This window comes from Podarcis gaigeae (genome assembly GCF_964106915.1).
Source record: "Podarcis gaigeae genome assembly, chromosome: 3".
In the NCBI taxonomy this organism is placed as follows: Eukaryota; Metazoa; Chordata; class Lepidosauria; order Squamata; family Lacertidae; genus Podarcis; species Podarcis gaigeae.
Window position 1 is genome coordinate 111,104,600 of NC_139680.1, and position 16,594 is coordinate 111,121,193.

Below are 16,594 nucleotides of genomic sequence, written 5' to 3' on the forward strand. Positions count from 1 at the left end.
GGGTTAAGAACTTTGCTTCAGGATGAGAACAGAAATTGCGTGGAAGCAGGAGACCCCATTAGCTAAAGTGGTACCTCAGGTTAAGTACAGTTTCAGGTTAAGAACGGACCTCCAGAACTAAGTAAGAGCTTAACCCGAGGCACCACTGTATCTGAATGCCAACCTGGTTGATCCCCATGACATTTAAAGCAGCAGCACAGGACAAGCAGAGAAAATAACAGTTGATACACATATATCCTAGCCAGACAGGCCAAGGCCCGAGTGACAGTTCTTCTCTGGTACCTCATTTATTCTGTCTCCAGAAGGATCCCAATCTGCCTTGAAGCAGACCGCAAAAATCAAACAGCTGTGCCAAGAAGATGAAAAGAAGCATAACTGCAACACATTTTGCCCACCTGAGTCCCACATGTGAGGGGTCTCTCAAGCAAAGAGAAGCATTGCCATTTCCATCAGTTAAATAGTGAGGAAGTTTACCTTTTCTGCTTCATCTTATGAACCACTACAGAGAAAACTAGAGCAGAACAGTGGGCACCAGGCCACTGCAACACCGCTGCTCTTGTTTTATTTAAATACAGTGGTACCTCAGGTTAAGTACTTAATTTGTTCCAGAGGTCCGTTCTTAACCTGAAACTGTTCTTAACCTGAAGCACCACTTTAGCTAATGGGGCCTCCTGCTGCCGCCGTGCCACCGGAGCACGATTTCTGTTCTTATCCTGAAGCAAAGTTCTTAACCTGAAGCACAATTTCTGGGTTAGCAGAGTCTGTAACCTGAAGCGTATGTAACCTGAAGCGTATGTAACCCGAGGTACCACTGTAATGCTGTCAGGGCATAAGGTATTTTATAGAACAATGTCAGTCAAAGGCTGGCACCTCTTCAGAGCAACCCCCAATCTTAGGTTAATGTTGGGGGTGGGGGTAGAAATGGCAGTATAATCCCTTCCCCAGTCAATCACTCAATGAAGGTGTTTAGCTGTCATTAGGCTGTTTTGGGTGTGTGTGTCTCTTTCCACCCTAAATATTTTATTGTACTTCTGCAAACCTCAGTCCAATAATACCTCCCCCTCTCACACATGGCTGTTGCTGTTTTGGCTGCATAAGCAACAACACTCACAAGGACTGGGTGGCAATTAGATCTAGAACAATACACAGTCCTAATGCAATACACAAAGTCAGCACGCGATGCGAGCCTGAAGGCTACCAACATGTCACTTTAGGCACTCGGAACACAATGGAACTGCAGCCAAATTGCAACAGTGCTGTAATTATTTCGGCAAAAGGTGTTGTGCCCATACTGAAGATGGGAAGGTTGAGGCCGAGAGGGAATTACTTGTCTAAAGCCAGCACCTGGTTTTCTACAGCACAGGTGAAATTTACAAGGAGAATTTCCAGCTTATTCTTTTTACTGGGGCACTAGCTTTCCAATCTGCAGTGGAAAGAACGATTGAATGCTGTTGCAGACAGGTATGAAATAAAGCCTATTTGTCTTGAAGCAACAGAAGAAAGAACACCCCGCCAGAAAACATAAGATAAGACTGCTATAAGGCAGGCTTCCTCAACCTCAGCCCTCCAGATGTTTTTGGCCTACAACTCCCTGACCCCTAGCTAGCAGGACCAGGGGTCAGGGATGATGGGAACTGTAGTCTCAAAACATCTGGAGGGCCAAGGTTGAGGAAGCCAGGCTATAAGGTGTCTCATGGCTGAGACTATGTTTCACTTTATACGTCTAAAAAGTACAATTGCTTTAAAGAAGAAAAAGCCTCACTCAGTGTAGGTCAAATTTTTGTTTCTACTCCTTATGCCTTTTCAACCCCTGCCATGTATTTGGGTGTTCCGATTCGTTACTCAATTTATCTTCAATCCTCACTTTAATGCAAAGATGTTGGACAGACTCCAGCACTTTGCAGCCTCTCTGTTCAAGACAGATTCCCAAAATATTGCTCAGGGTGGTTGTGAAGAAGAGGGTGGAAGTTCAAGCTGATTCAGTAGCAGGTTTCCTACAATTCACAGGGAGAACTTCACTGCTCCAGACTGCACGGATCTGAAAACACCCCTCTTGCTCTCTTCAGTTATTGGACCACATGTGCCAAGTGAAATACAGTGGTACCTTAGCATGCGAACGGGATCCGTTCCGGAGCCCCGTTCGCATCCTGAAGCGAACGCAACCTGCATTTGCACGTGCCGCAATTTGCCGCATCTGTGCATGATGTCATTTTGAGCGTCTGCGCATGCGCGAGCGGCGAAACCCAGAAGTAATGCGGAAGTTCCGTTACTTCTGGGTCGCCGCAGAGCGAAACCCAAAAATGCTCCACCCAAAGTATGACTGTACGCAGCTTGACACAAATAATTTTTCCCTTAAAAAGAAAAAAGGGCTTCTTCTTTAATTAAAATAAACCATGGGTTATTCATAATTCATAAAAGACAGTCCAACTGCCTATACAGAGATGGTGAACTAAGGAGCTGCTTTCCCTTAATGCTGATATTTTTTAATACAACCCACTTTAAGCCCCAGTGGCAGTTGGGGGGTGGCTGGGAGAACACTTTTTTAAAAAAAGGAAATTTGTGTGCTTTGTTATCCTGGTGGCCAGCTCTGTCTCGTTTTCTTCTCCAGAGACAGAAGGCAACATCAGCAGCTGGGCGGACAGGGGCCAAGTGGGTCAAAAGATTCTGCCAGCTACAAAACTGAAAATTTCCCAAGATGAAAAGCACCACTGTCATTGCTGAGCAGTATTTTGTGAGACACTGTTTCGTCAGCAGTGCTAGCTAAGGACAAGGATGGTGGGAAGCACACAGTGAAAAGGTTTTAACGTTCTGTTCAGATCCCTTGCTCTGCTCTGCCTGTTACGTTCCCAAAAGCAGAGACGGGTAGCCTGCAAGCCCAGTGGTCAGGAATGATGGGGTTGGGAAAAAGCATCACCCAGAGGGTCACAGGTTGTCCACCCCTGGGTCCTTGCGGAGGAGGGGCAGTCCTAAAAATGAAATATTGCATATCCCTCCATATCCCCCGCCAAACTGTTTTTTCTTCCACAGCTTCAGAATTTCAGGGAATTTCACATTCACCAAGGATTACGCAAGCCTATTTTTACCAGCACAATTTAGGCTCCTACACACAAAGGAGGATCAGTAAAGAAAGGCAATTACTAACACAAATATAATTAGTAAAGGGTACCAAACGGAAGAGAAAGTGATCAAGAGCTGGGCTTTTATTTAGCATATGAGCAGAACAGTTTTAATATATCCTTTTCTTTCCACATCATAGCAGCTTTTGTTGCGTTTTGAAGGTGGATGAAAATTTACGTAGGTGTATTTTAGATTTTTAAAATAAGGAAACCCTAAATTCAGCTACTATATCTGCAGTTGCAGCCCACGTAGCCCAGAAAACCTTTTGTGTACTTACTGTTTTGCACATTCCACGATCTGCTCAGGAGCAGTGAATAGCTTCTGCACGGTTCTCTTGGCAACGCCCTGTTCCTTTGCCAGCTGTTGTATGCCTTGAATTATTTGCTGGGTGTGCTTCACGCCCACTTTGATAGCATGGCAAAAGTCCTGCTGCAATACGTTCTCGGCAGCAGCTTCCAACATCACTATTTATTCAAATTCAGAGATGGGAAAGTCAGTCACAGCTGTCTTCTTTGACTGATACTATCAACCAATATCACAGAGAAACCCAAATGGCCAGTGTGGATTTTGAAAACAGAAGCTAACAACTTAACCTGCACTCTCGCAACACAGGTCATTTCATTATGACATTGATCCTGATGAAGTAGAAACAGTAAGCCATGAGACAATCACATACAGTCGTTTGAATGCAACAGCCTGTTGGATCAGACCAGTGGCCCATCTAGTCCAGCGTCCTGTTCTCACAGGGGCCAACCAGATGCCTGTGGAAAGCCTGAAAGCAGGAACTCAGCCCAACAGCAGTCTCCCCTCCTGAGCTTTCCAGCAACTGGCAACCACAGTGGAGACAGGTCATAGCCATTGTAACCTTATCTTCCATGTCTAATCCTGGTATGCCCTGCGGAGGACCTTAACGTCCACAAATGACAACATTTTGGAGGTTCCAGGTCGCAAAGTGGTTAGATTGGTCTCAACTAGGGCCAGGGCCTTTTCAGTACTAGCCCCGACTTGGTGGAATGCTCTGTGCCAAGAGACTAGGGCCCTGTGGGACTTGACATCTTTCTGCAGGGCTTGCAAGACAGAGCTGTTCCGCCTGGCCTTTGGTTTGGACTCACTGACCCTTATGTTTCCCTCCTGTTATGGTCTTGATTTATCGGCTACTTTTAAAATGAGGCTGTATTTAACCTGTATTTTAAATTGGTTTTTTTTCCTTCCCCCCCCCTATTATGTTTTTACTATGATTTTATTGGTGTTAGCTGCCTTGAGCCCAGCTCTGGCCGGGGAGGGCGGGGTATAAATAAATCTAAATAACTAACTAAATAAATAAATAATTAATATTTTTAAGTCATCCAGGTTGGTGGCAATCACTGCTAAGGCTGGGCAATATATCAATATATTGTCCAAAACCAGGTTGATGTCCGTACTGTGATATCAGATCCGGTTTCATAATTCTTGATCTGACAATGTATTTTGAATCACGTGTGTGTGTGCTATACAAAAAAACCACAATGTGGGGGAAACTGTGATACAAGCCAATGCTTCTCTCGACTCCCGCATTCCCTGTTAACTCTGCCAGCTCAGCTCTCCCGACTCCTGCAGAGGGCAGCGAATCACTGGCAAAAATCACGATACAGGGAAAAACGTGATGCCAGCCAATGCCTCTAACATAGCTCCATCCTTATTTCAACCATCATGATATATCAGTATATCACGATGCTTTGCTGGTGATATATCACGATGTTGAAAACCAGATATTGTCAAGCCCTAAACACTGCTTCTCCCAGGAGCAAATGTTATAGTTTAACCATGTGCTGTGTGGAGAAGTATTTTCTTTTGTCTATCCTGAATCTTCCAACACTCAGCTTCATTAGATGTTGCCAAGTTTTAGCTCTGCAAGGGAGAAAAACATTTCTCTATTGATTTTCTCCATACCATGTGTAAAATTTATACTTCTATCATGCTTCCTCTTACTCATCCTTTTTCTGAACTAAGAAGCCTCAAATCTTGTAACCTTTCCTCTTAGGGGAGTTACTCCATTCCCTCGGTCATTTTGGTTACCCTTTTCCCAACTCTACAATGTCCTTTTTGAGGTGAGGCAGCCATAAATGTACACGGTTTTCCAAGTGTGATTGCACCATTGATTCAAAGAAAGACAAAGTTTCAGCCCAATTAATCAATTTAGTGAATGACCTCAAAACCGAGGAATCAGGAAACCACTTAAGTTTAGAACTGGTTCATACACATCAAAGTCCTTCAACACATCTCTCAGCCCCTCAATGTTCAATGCAAGAACCAAGAATTATTGCACCTGAAGTTATCTGAGGTGATACATGAAGTCTAACTGCAGTGTTTTGATCTGTGGTTGCTGATTCACACATGCTAGTCATCAAGTGATGAATATGCGTATGTCAACCAGCCCTTGGAGAGAGGCGCACACTGGTTTTCAAATGAGCCTTCCATCTAAGCCTTCTCTCGGTGCTGCCACTCTCACAGGCAGGTTTGGCAGGGATGCAGAAGAGGGCCTTCTCGATGGCTGCTCCCAGAATTTGGAACTCCCTTTCTAGAGAGGTTAGGCTGGCTCCCTCCTTGCTGTCCTTCTGATGGCAGGTGAAGACTTTCTGGTTCCAGCAGGCTTTTGGGAACCGACAGTTTTTAAGGAAAGGGCTGGTGCTGTGATATTCTATTAATGTTTTGTTATTTTTAAGTACGGTGGTACCTCTAGTTACGAACTTAACTCATTCCAGAGGTCTATTCTTAACCTGAAACTGCTCTGAACTAGAGGCGTGCTTTCGCTAATGGGGCCTCTTGCTGCCGCTGCACCGCCGGCACACGATTTCCGTTCTCATCCTGGGGCAAAGTTCTCAACTCGAGGTAACTCTTCCAGGCTAGCGGAGTTTGTAACCTGAGGCATTTGTAACTCGAGGTACCACTGTACTGATTTTTTTCCTGTTCTTACTAACATCTAAGTATAGGCGGAAAAAACCCAGTCCTTAATTTTTTTAGCTGTAAGCTGCCTTAAGTCCCTTTTAGGGAAAAAGGTGGAATATAAATAAATGGGATACCAGTAATAACAATAATCACAAGGCTGACACCTGCTTGGCTTTAAAATAGCATAAAATGGCTTCATACTATACTCTGGCCATTTTACTAGTAAATAATCCATTTGAATCACTTACCAATTTGGCTACGAGGGGCTCCAGAGACCACTAAATCCAACGTGCTGGAAGACATTTCTTTCCGTGTGGGATTCACAACAACTTCGCCGTCAATCAGTCCTACCCTCACAGCACCTGAGAAGATACTCCATAAATTAAGATATTCCGTCAGTTAGCTTTTTGCAACTAAGGCAACACTAGCTTGTGAGGTTACTTTTCAGATGTGTTTTAATACGGAAAAGCTAATGTGGTTTGGGAGAACTGCTTAGGGCTTGACAATTGATTAATTCAAGAGATTTTGCTGTGACACACAAGTATTTCAGCAGCTGTACTGCTTTTTTTAAAAAAATGATATTTATTCACATTTTAAAAATTACAAAGAGAAAAGATAAAAAGAAAAAAGAAAAATAGAAAGTACAGAAAAAATACAAACAATTGAAAAAAGAAAAAAAACCCAGATCCAACCTTTACATCACTTGCTTTCATTCACTTACTTCTTTGACCTCCTCACACCTCCCATTTTTGTATTCTAACTCAGTTAGATATTTCAGCAAATCCTTTCCAGCTTTGTTTTTATCTTAATAATTTATCTTAATATATTGTGATTTTACATTCTCTCCTTTCACCAAATTATTTTTACTTAATCCTTTATATCTTTTCTGCTAAAACCAGATAATTCTATTCCAACATCTTTCTAACATTCCTTAATTTTACAATATTTCTGAAGATAAACTTTAAATTTTTTTCCAATCTTCTTCCACCGACTCTTCTCCTTGGTCTCGGATTCTGCCAGTCATCTCAGCTAGTTCCATATAGTCCATCACCTTCGTCTGCCATTCTTCCCGGGTGGGTTCAGCAGCTGCACTGCTAAGAGAGCTGCCTACCCTTAGTTTGCCTGTACTGGACACAACTGATGAGGATTTAGCCCTGTTCAAACAAGTACAATACAACTTGGTCTATCTGTGCTTTGACAGCAGGCAAACTCTGCTCTACGTAGTACATAGCTCATAGTGAACTGAGGAACTATTTCCCAGGGGGCAACCTCCCTTGCTGCACAGCAAACTGCAATGAGTTCCTAAAGCAATTTTTGACACAGCAAGGAGAGGTTGGACAGCTGTTCAAGTAAAGACGAAGCAGAACTCCACTGGGCAGACGAAATTAATGGACTATGCAGAATTGGACAAAATGACAGGAAGGATTCGAAACCTGTGGGACCAGAGATTTACAGAAGATTGGAAGAAGTATATGAATTAATTGAAGAGCAACTGTAATCAACAAATTACGCTAGTAGGACTGCAAGAAGTTTTGTAAGGAGAAATATACGAAGTGTTACAAAGTAGAAAAAGATAGAGATATTGGTTATGAGTTTGAAATGTAATAGAGAAGATAAGAAATGCATACTGAGAGATTAGATTGGAAAATTTTCAGACAGGATTGATGGAAGTCAAAAATTTGAATAAGATGTAAAAGTATGTTTAATTACTGTTGAAAATGAAATGTTAAAAAAACTAATAAAAAAAATATTAAAAAAGAAGAAGCAGAACTCCACTGTGCTGAAGGACAGGAGCAAATCACTGCACAGGTTGCACAGACTGAATGTTAATTCACTGCTGGCACAGATCTGCCAAAAAAACCCAAAAGGACAAGAGCCCAAAGGAACCAACCAGATAGCCATGAGAGGTGTGCAAGACAGAATGAAGTGGGCCCTGAAAAATCTGGCCACAATATTACACTTTATTATGCTTCTTAGCAAGTACTGAACTGGATCTGAGTCCAGAGTGACTGGAGAAAAAAGGGAAGACAGGATTATGGGAGGTATTCAAGTCCTTAAGGGACCCTGCTCATATGTGATCTGTCTATTTATATGAATGGACGTTTTGCTGTACAAGTGAATCAGGTTTATATTATTTGTAGCTAATGTCTGTCTGTTACTTGTTTTTAAATGAAGCTATAATTGCCAATAGCTATGCAACAATAAAGACTGACTACTTTGGAACTGGCCAATCTTGCATCTACAAGGATGCTCTTACAAGACTGAAGCAAGACTAATCTAGATATAACGTTAATAAACCAGCTCAGAGGAAGAACATCTCTTGAGAAGTTGTAGGAGTGCAAATATCCAGAGATGTAGTGATCAGGTGGGATTGCTATGAGGAATTATAACAGATATAGAGTAAGCCATCTGTGTCAGCAATGAAAGCATTGCATTGACTGAGTTTAAACTATTTTGATATGATTTTTGATCAATCTACACCTCTGCATCTCTGGCCCTTTTGACTCTACTGCCCATTTCTCTCTCCTCACGTCACGTACACAGCAGTACACAGCAGATGCTTTGCCAGGCAGGCATCCTGTGCCATAAAGATCGTGGGCAAGTTACTTTGATGTAGTTTTCTTATATATAATCTTAAGATGTTAATCATAGGGCCATGAAACAGATCTCACATGAAGGTGATAGTGATTGTTGTCCTCCCGGCCATCCTTCTTATCATATGCTTGGCAAGGGGTTGGACTCGATGGCCCTTGTGGTCTCTTCCAACTCTATGATTCTATGTATTGCTTGTTTATTATCTTGGGGTTGCCAGATCCACCCCTTTGTAGTTCTCAACTTATTTACCCCAAAATATATGCATGCTAATTAGTGTTGTAGTGTAACTTTTTCCCCCACGTGGGGTTTGATGAAATGCTCAGAGGAAATATGATTGGTTCTTACGAGCACTGTGTAAAAGATTCTTTTGTTAATAAAATGGCCTGATGAGGGGTGTGGTTTACGCACTCTTCTCCGAGAGCCTTGCTGGTCAAAGCCTCGTGTCTTATTTTTAATCAGGGTCCAATCCTTCCTTTACTTTGCAAACACAACAGAAGTTTCAAATATTCATTACCGGGTGCAAACTTTGATAATATTGGGGGGGGGGGGGAGGTAAGCCCACCCCACATAATCGATCACAAGATGCATACAAGCACACCATTTGAATGGCAATGCTCATCAACCGGGGGGGGGGGGGCTGGCCCCCTCAAATATTTTACTGAGTGTGTCTGTGTGTGAAGGGACCTTGGCCCCTAGGAACTGGCTCTTATGATTCATTACAAGTTTTATTTCCCCATTCTTCTATACAGTGGACGCTCGGGTTGTGAACATGATCCGTGCGGGATCACATTTGCAACCTGTGTCTGCACACGCGCGGGTTGCGATTCGGCGCTTCTGCGCATGCACAAAGTGTGATTTAGCACTTTGGCGCATGCACGACTGCCGAAACCCGGAAGTAACCCATTCTGGTACTTCCAGGTTTCGGCAGTCCAAAAAAACGCAACCTGAAGCGGACGCAACAAGGTATGATTGTACAGTATATGCTCTGATATATTCAATGTATCAATGAGTTCAAATGTATCAATGACTATTTAATATCTATCCTAGGTGGGGGACGGGGGACACAATGTAATCTAGCCTCTAAAGATTTCTAGTCTTCATGGTGCCTGGATTTTTAAAGCTTTTTGCTTTTTTTTTTTTTTAAAAAAAACCTTTACAGCTTCAAACTGGTGAGGTTTGCTTTCATTTCTCATAAACTTGTGCCATGAGTTTTCAAACAGATGCTAAATTTAAGTTAAGGTATCTTTACTCACCAATGGGACCGTTCCATGGAATATCCGACAAAGCAAGGGCTGCGGAAGCTAAAAGTAATTGAGATGCATTACTTGAAAACTCCTTATACCGTTTTGCTAAGACTAACTATTCTTGTTTACAAAAAACAACATTTACCTCCATTGATGGCCAGCACCGCAGGATCGTTGACACCATCCACAGCCAAAAGATTACAAAGGATCTGGGGAAATCAAAAGAAGAGTTGATGCATGATTTCATGTAGAAGCCCTGTTCATGTATATGGAGGCACCAGGATTACTCTGAAGTGCGGCTATGTCTTTAGCTCAGTCCCCAATGAGGCATCTCCCAACGATGCATTCTTTGTGGTTATCTAAAGTCCAACCAAGTTAAAGCTATGGTTTTCCCAGTAGTGATGTATGGAAGTGACAGCTGGACCATAAAGAAGGCTGACCATCAAAGAATTGATGCTTTTGAATTATGGTGCTGGAGGAGACTCTTGAGAATCCCATGGACTGCAAGAAGATCAAACGTATCCATTCTGAAGGAAATCAGCCCTGAGTGCTCACTGGAAGGACAGATCCTGAAGCTGAGGCTCCAATACTTTGGCCACCTCGTGAGAAGAGAAGACTCCCTGGAAAAGACCCTGATGTTGGGAAAGATGGAGGGCACAAGGAGAAGGGGACGACAGAGGACGAGATGGTTGGACAGTGTTCTCAAAGCTACTAGCATGAGTTTCACCAAACTGCGGGAGGCAGTGGAAGACAGAAGTGCCTGGCGTGCTCTGGTCCATGGGGGTCACGAAGAGTCAGACACGACTAAATGACTAAACAACAACAAAGTCCAACAGGTAAGCTTCTACCCGCAACTGGGCACGGGGTTGCCCAGAAGTTGCACATTTAGATTTCTTTTCAGAAAGCTCAAGGCAAAGTACAGCTGCTTAAGGAAGGAGACAAAACCTCAGGGGCAGGGAAGCTCAGCCACACTCCAAACAGACACGGTAACACCCTATATCGAAGCAGCATGCAAAGAAGGCTAATATTATTCAAGGTGTTGGGTGACAATCGAAGTTAGTCATATTCAGAGCAGAACAAATTAAATCAATGGAGTTAAAATGTGGTCTACTCATAGAGTACAACCTAGCTGGGTATTACCCGTTATAGACTGTGCACCTATGGAAGTTGAATAAATGAATTTCTCTACAAATATAAAGGCCATCAGTAACATTTAGGTAAGGACTATCGCCTTACATGTGTGCTTCCACACACACTCTGAATGACATTGGGGTTCTTGTTTTGGATTTGCCCTCCCAACAAAGATGTGTCAGGAAGACCATCTTTATGTTCTTTTAATTCCCCCATGAAAAACTGTTCATTTAAAAAACAAACAGAGGTTCTTATCTGTCAGGTTTACCCAACTTACTGTGGGGTTGATTTCCCTTAATGCCCTACTGATTATTTTTTATTATTGCTGCTTGCTTTTTGGATTGTTAACGTTATGTTGTCCAATAGTGATGTTATTCATTTTTGCCTTGTTTAAAAATTTAGGAGAGGGATTTTTCCAGAGCCAAAGTTTTAAGATATTTCATTTAATAAATACCTTTTGGGTCCCCTATGTTTCTCATTAATTATTTTCTAATATACTGTAGAAAGAGAACACAACTATTTCAACACTGCCGCCTCTCACAGGGAGGCTAACTGGATCCACAGCATCCCTTCCATGTACAGAAGGGCTCCTTCCATTCATGGAAAACACTGAGACCCAGCAAAGTCTTCTATTGGAGGAAGGAAGGTAAGGTGAGTGACATTTCCTACCTCATGCAGCCCCTAACACCCCTCTCCCACTGTTTGAGAGTTATGGAGTTTTCCATGGGGCCAGAGGGACAGAGGAATTGGCAAAGATTGCCTTCCTCTCTTCCTCCAGCAGGAGGATCTCATGAATGAAGTTCCACTCAAAAGAACGCTGGATCCAACCCAGAGTGATATTTCCCACATTTCTTTAGTAGCAACATACAAAGCAGCTATTTAATAGTGGTATCGCACTAACACCACACTAGGAACTAGGCTAGAAGTAAGAAGTGATCAAAGTAACTTACCTGTGTGTCATAATAGTAGCCTGCTGGAAAGAGTGGTCTAATGGACCGATCTGTAAAACAGTATTAAATATTTAAGGTCATCTTTCTCTCTCTCTCTGTCTAATTGTTTTCACAAGCTATTCATATTGCAGCAGATAGGGACATAAAACCAGTTAAGACAATCCCCTGATGCAAAGCAGGACTGCCTCCCAAAGACCATCTCCTGGGATCCAGGCAAACATGAAGATCGTATCCAGGCAAGAAATCAGTATCATTGGTTTCCATGGAAGAAATGCATGCAAGGCTCAATTACCTTGGAAGCCAGTCCACTGAAATCAATGAGATTTGCATCCAGGTTAGAATGTTTAGGATCAGGTTTATGTCATCCCAAGGTAAGTAGCACTTAAGGCACAATTTCCCCTAAATATATTAAGGAACTACTGCATCATGGGGAAAGCCTTTAAAAACAAAGTCCCCCTTTTCAAATTTCCAAGAAATTACTGGAATAGTTATAATAGAACACAGCTCAGACTTATAGTGCATACCTATTACTCTGCTTGTAAGAATTTCTTTATCGGTAGAGCTCAGTTCTCTTCTCAGATAATTGGTAGGAATTCTTCCTGCTGCAGCAGCTTTTTGTCGATAGTCAACCTTACAGAAGAGACAATATTATTGTTCCCTTTTATTTTATTAAGCACAGGACACTTTAGAAAATCACAAGATACCAATCCAGTTTATCTGATTCACCCAGAACAATGAAATAATTTTATAGACTTTTGTCTAGAAATGTTTTAACTTGGTTCTTTGCAAGATATTTGCATTATAACAAACTAGTATAACTTCATGCATTGTGTTAAATACTTCAGTGCTACTCACCACCAAAGGCATGAACTGAGATGGAGAAGGCTTCGTTTTACTGACCGCTGTCACCATCACTGATGTATCACCTAGCTTAATTTTTTTTTAAAGAGGGGGAGAAAGATATTAGGCACATTTCTTCAGTACAGAGCAATGAGATATCAATCTCTTTTTATATTTGTTATATTTCTGGAAAGATGGGCAAAATGTATCAAACAACTGAAACATATTTCAATGGTAAATGGTTACTGAATCATTTTCTACCTGTACTACAGCACATCCATCAGCGAATCGGGCTAATTTTCCAGAAGAGATTTCTAATTTTCTGAAGAAAGGAAATTAAAGAAAAGCTTCATTATGTGAAAATTTATATTTCTCTTAAATCTGTGTGGCAAGGGGCTGCATTATTCAGCTGACAGGCAAACAGATCCTGCAAATGCCTGTAGGCATTTCACAATGCTATAGTTAGCAGGTATGGAAAAAGGTACCCCACACATGTTTAGAGAAACTTTCTTTTTACTATAAAACTGAAGCTGGTCAGCTGTGAGGGAAGAGTCTGCACAAGTTTTGCTCATATTTATATACATATATATCTTGAAGATATAACAGCAAAAATGAAATAAACATTACCAGCTCACGTTAACAATTAAGAAAAGCGCTTTCGACCTTTGAACACATGTCTTATCATCAACTTTGTTTGGATGCCTATTTATATGTTTTAAGTCAGGACTGATGATTTTTACCGCACCTGCTCAGAAGTGACAGCAACGTGGGAACATGTTCCTGCTTCCACCTTGCTTTTTTAAAAAATTCATCTTTCCCCTCCCCTCCAAAGTGATCACTGGGAGCGGATAACATGAAACGTGGCAAAAGAGCTATGCGGACAAACATTAAACTGCACCAAACTCAAGGTTGCTCCTTCTCTGGAAAAGAAATGGAAAAGTATAGTGGTGTGGTGCAGCAGTAACAAAACCACAAGCACGTTTGCAAAGCTAAGCGGTGTCCGGTATGGTTTCAAATTGGAAAGGGGGGGGGGGGGAACTGACTGCACGTTGAGATTTGTTTGGACTAGGTCATCCTCTTGCCAACAAAGGTCCGTATAGTTAAATCTATGGTTTTCCCAGTAGTGATGTATGGAAGTGAGAGCTGGACCATCAAGAAGGCTGATGGCCGAAGAATTGATACTTTTGAATTATGGTGCTGGAGGAGACTCTTGAGAGTCCCATGGACTGCAAGAAGATCAAACCTATCCATTTCTTAAGGAAATCAGCCCTGAGTGCTCACTGGAAGGACAGATCCTGAAGCTGAGGCTCCAATACTTTGGCCATCTCATGAGAAGAGAAGACTCCCTGGAAAATACCCTGATGCTGGGAAAGATTGAGGGCACAAGGAGATGGGGATGACAGAGGATGAGATGGTTGGACAGTGTTCTCGAAGCTACCAACATGAGTCTGACCAAACTGCGGGAGGCAGTGGAGGACAGGAGTGCCTGGTGTGCTCTGGTCCAGGGGGTCACGAAGAGTCGGACACGACTAAACAACAACATAAGAGCAAATGCTAAAAACAAATGGAATGAAAATATGCAAGAAAGAATACTATGTTAAAATAAACCAGAGAAGGAGGTTGAGGGAAGTCTGAGGGAGGAAGGGAAACTCTTGAAGTAGTGAATTATTTGTTATGATACAATACTGGAAAAAAGGAAAATTAATAAAAACGATTACAAAAATAAATAAATTCCCGACTGCAGGCAGACTGTTACAACCTATCCTATCTTCAAAGGAGGCCTCTTCCAACCCTGCCATTCTGTGATTCTTCACGATGCAAGGCGGTGAGGGCAAAGACACTCTGCACGTGGCCAGAGGCAACATCAAACACCCCCAGGAGTCAGGCGCGGCTTTGGGAACGGATTCCAAGGCTGAAACCTGGTAGGTTTCAAGCCCTGGTGGAAAGGAAGAGGATCACACACCGCTTTTTATGTGCAGGGGAACCAGTCACCGTTGCCTCCCTACCCCTTACCTGCCCCCCACGTCCACAGACACCGCTTTGGGGCCTCCAGCAGAGCTCCAGAGGCCTCGAGCCCGAGCCAGCCGCGCCAGGCGGAGGCAGCCCGGACCCCTCAGCCAGGGCCCCATGGCGCCGCTACCCCGGCAAGCGCTCGCCCTCCGCCTCAGCCACGAAAGGCAGACTGCGCTGGCGGCCGCCATGACACCACAGTCGCCCGGCAAAGCGCGACCTCCGACCCCGCGCTCACTTCACACTAAGGCGCAAGCCGATTGGTTTCCCGCGATAAAACCGCCGGCAAAAGGGGCGGAGCAAAGGGGAGGACCAATGAGAACGGAGCTGTGTTGAGGTTCGATTTCGATTCCCCCGAAAGCCAGGGAGAAGCCGGCGACAGTGCGCACGCGCCTGAGCTCGCCTCTCAGTGGCCGGCCCGATGCCGCGGCTGGGCCAATAAGAGGAGACTTAGAACGCCCGCGGCGTTTTCTCGCTCTCCTGTTCCTGGCAAGGGGCGCGGCGGAACAGAGGTTTGATGCGCGTTCTTTCCCGCAAAGAATTGTGGGTGCTGTAGTTCTTTTTTGGTTTTGAATTACAAACTTTATTGAAACGTGTGTGTGTGTGTTTGTGTGTGTGTGTGTGTGTGTGTGTGTGTGTGTGTGTGTGTGTATGTGTGTATATATATATATATATATATATATATATAGAGTGTAAAAAAATCAGTTGGGTTTTGGGCTTCTTTTTGGACTACAATTCCCATCACCCCGATCACTGGTCCTGCTAGTTGTAGTCCAGAAACAGCTGGGCACCAAGTTTGGGAATTGCTGGAATTATCTAGTTCTGCATCTCTAAACTGTGCTGGCATCCATCTGTGTTGGGAGACAATGGAGGCTGGTGCCTTTGGGGTGAGGTCAAGCTACTGGACAGTTGCAACGCCTGCTGTGGCTGTAGAGACCAATGTGGGAGAGACACGTTTTAATACTAAGAATAGTAATTATTATTTATACCCTGCCCATCTGGCTAGGTTTCCCCAGCTACTCTGGGTGGCTTCCAGCAGAATATAAAAAATATATATTCTTTTGCAGCTGGGACATATGAAGGTGACCAGTTGTGCTGCTGTAGATGCACCATGGAGTTTCTTCAGTAGACCTGAAGGAGCGTCTCCACCCCCATCGTTCTGCCTGGATGCTGAGGTTCAGCGCCGAGGGCCTTCTGGCGGTTCCCTCATTGCGAGAAGCAAAGCTACAGGGAACCAGGGAGAGGGCCTTCTTGGTAGTGGCGCCCACCCTGTGGAAACCCTCCCATCAGATGTCAAAGAGATAAACAACTACCTGACATTCAGAAGACATCTGAAGGCAGCCCTGTTCAGGGAAGTTTTTAATGCATGACATTTTAGTGTATTTTTGGTCTTCGTTGGAAGCCGCCCAGAGTGGCTGGGAAACCCAGCCAGATGGGCAGGGTACAAATAAATTATTATTATTATTATTATTATTATTATTATTATTCTCTCTGCAGTCCTCCTAGCGGTCATTTCTCCTATGGTCAATTCTATGGCCACATGACTGCATATCTCCAGGCTCTGAGGATGTCCGCATACGCAATGAAGGAATTCCCTGGATTTAGACTGCTCCATATGGGGAGAAAGGCTTAAACAGCATTGGAGCTTTGGGCCTCCTGATAATTCTGTAGCCTGCTAAATATACAAACAATTAGGGCCAGCCCAATATATTTTGGTGCCTGGGGAATAACACAAGATGGCGCCTCCCCCTCCCTCCCTGCCAGGGAAGAAGGGGTGAGTAA

At 43.4% G+C, this 16,594-nt stretch overlaps 1 protein-coding gene across 3 annotated transcripts in view; it reads right to left on the reverse strand.

Annotated features, from left to right (window-relative positions):
* The window catches only part of PNPT1 (polyribonucleotide nucleotidyltransferase 1), a 44,288-nt gene extending 29,230 nt beyond the window's left edge, over positions 1-15,058 (reverse strand). For 2 of the 3 annotated variants that reach the window (XR_014562750.1, XM_083733299.1), the window contains exons 1-9: positions 14,816-15,058; positions 13,064-13,124; positions 12,818-12,892; positions 12,487-12,592; positions 11,963-12,012; positions 10,027-10,090; positions 9,891-9,938; positions 6,291-6,404; positions 3,395-3,581 (exon numbers count right to left, since the gene is read on the reverse strand). Coding sequence is in view for 2 of the 3 variants with exons in the window: in XM_083733299.1 (XP_083589425.1) it covers positions 3,395-3,581; positions 6,291-6,404; positions 9,891-9,938; positions 10,027-10,090; positions 11,963-12,012; positions 12,487-12,592; positions 12,818-12,892; positions 13,064-13,124; positions 14,816-15,003 (893 nt within the window). In the remaining variant the exon portion in view is untranslated. The remainder of the gene's footprint in view (positions 1-3,394; positions 3,582-6,290; positions 6,405-9,890; positions 9,939-10,026; positions 10,091-11,962; positions 12,013-12,486; positions 12,593-12,817; positions 12,893-13,063; positions 13,125-14,815) is intronic. The other variant, XM_083733300.1, reaches the window with a different exon arrangement.
* Between the last annotated feature and the right edge of the window lie 1,536 nt (positions 15,059-16,594).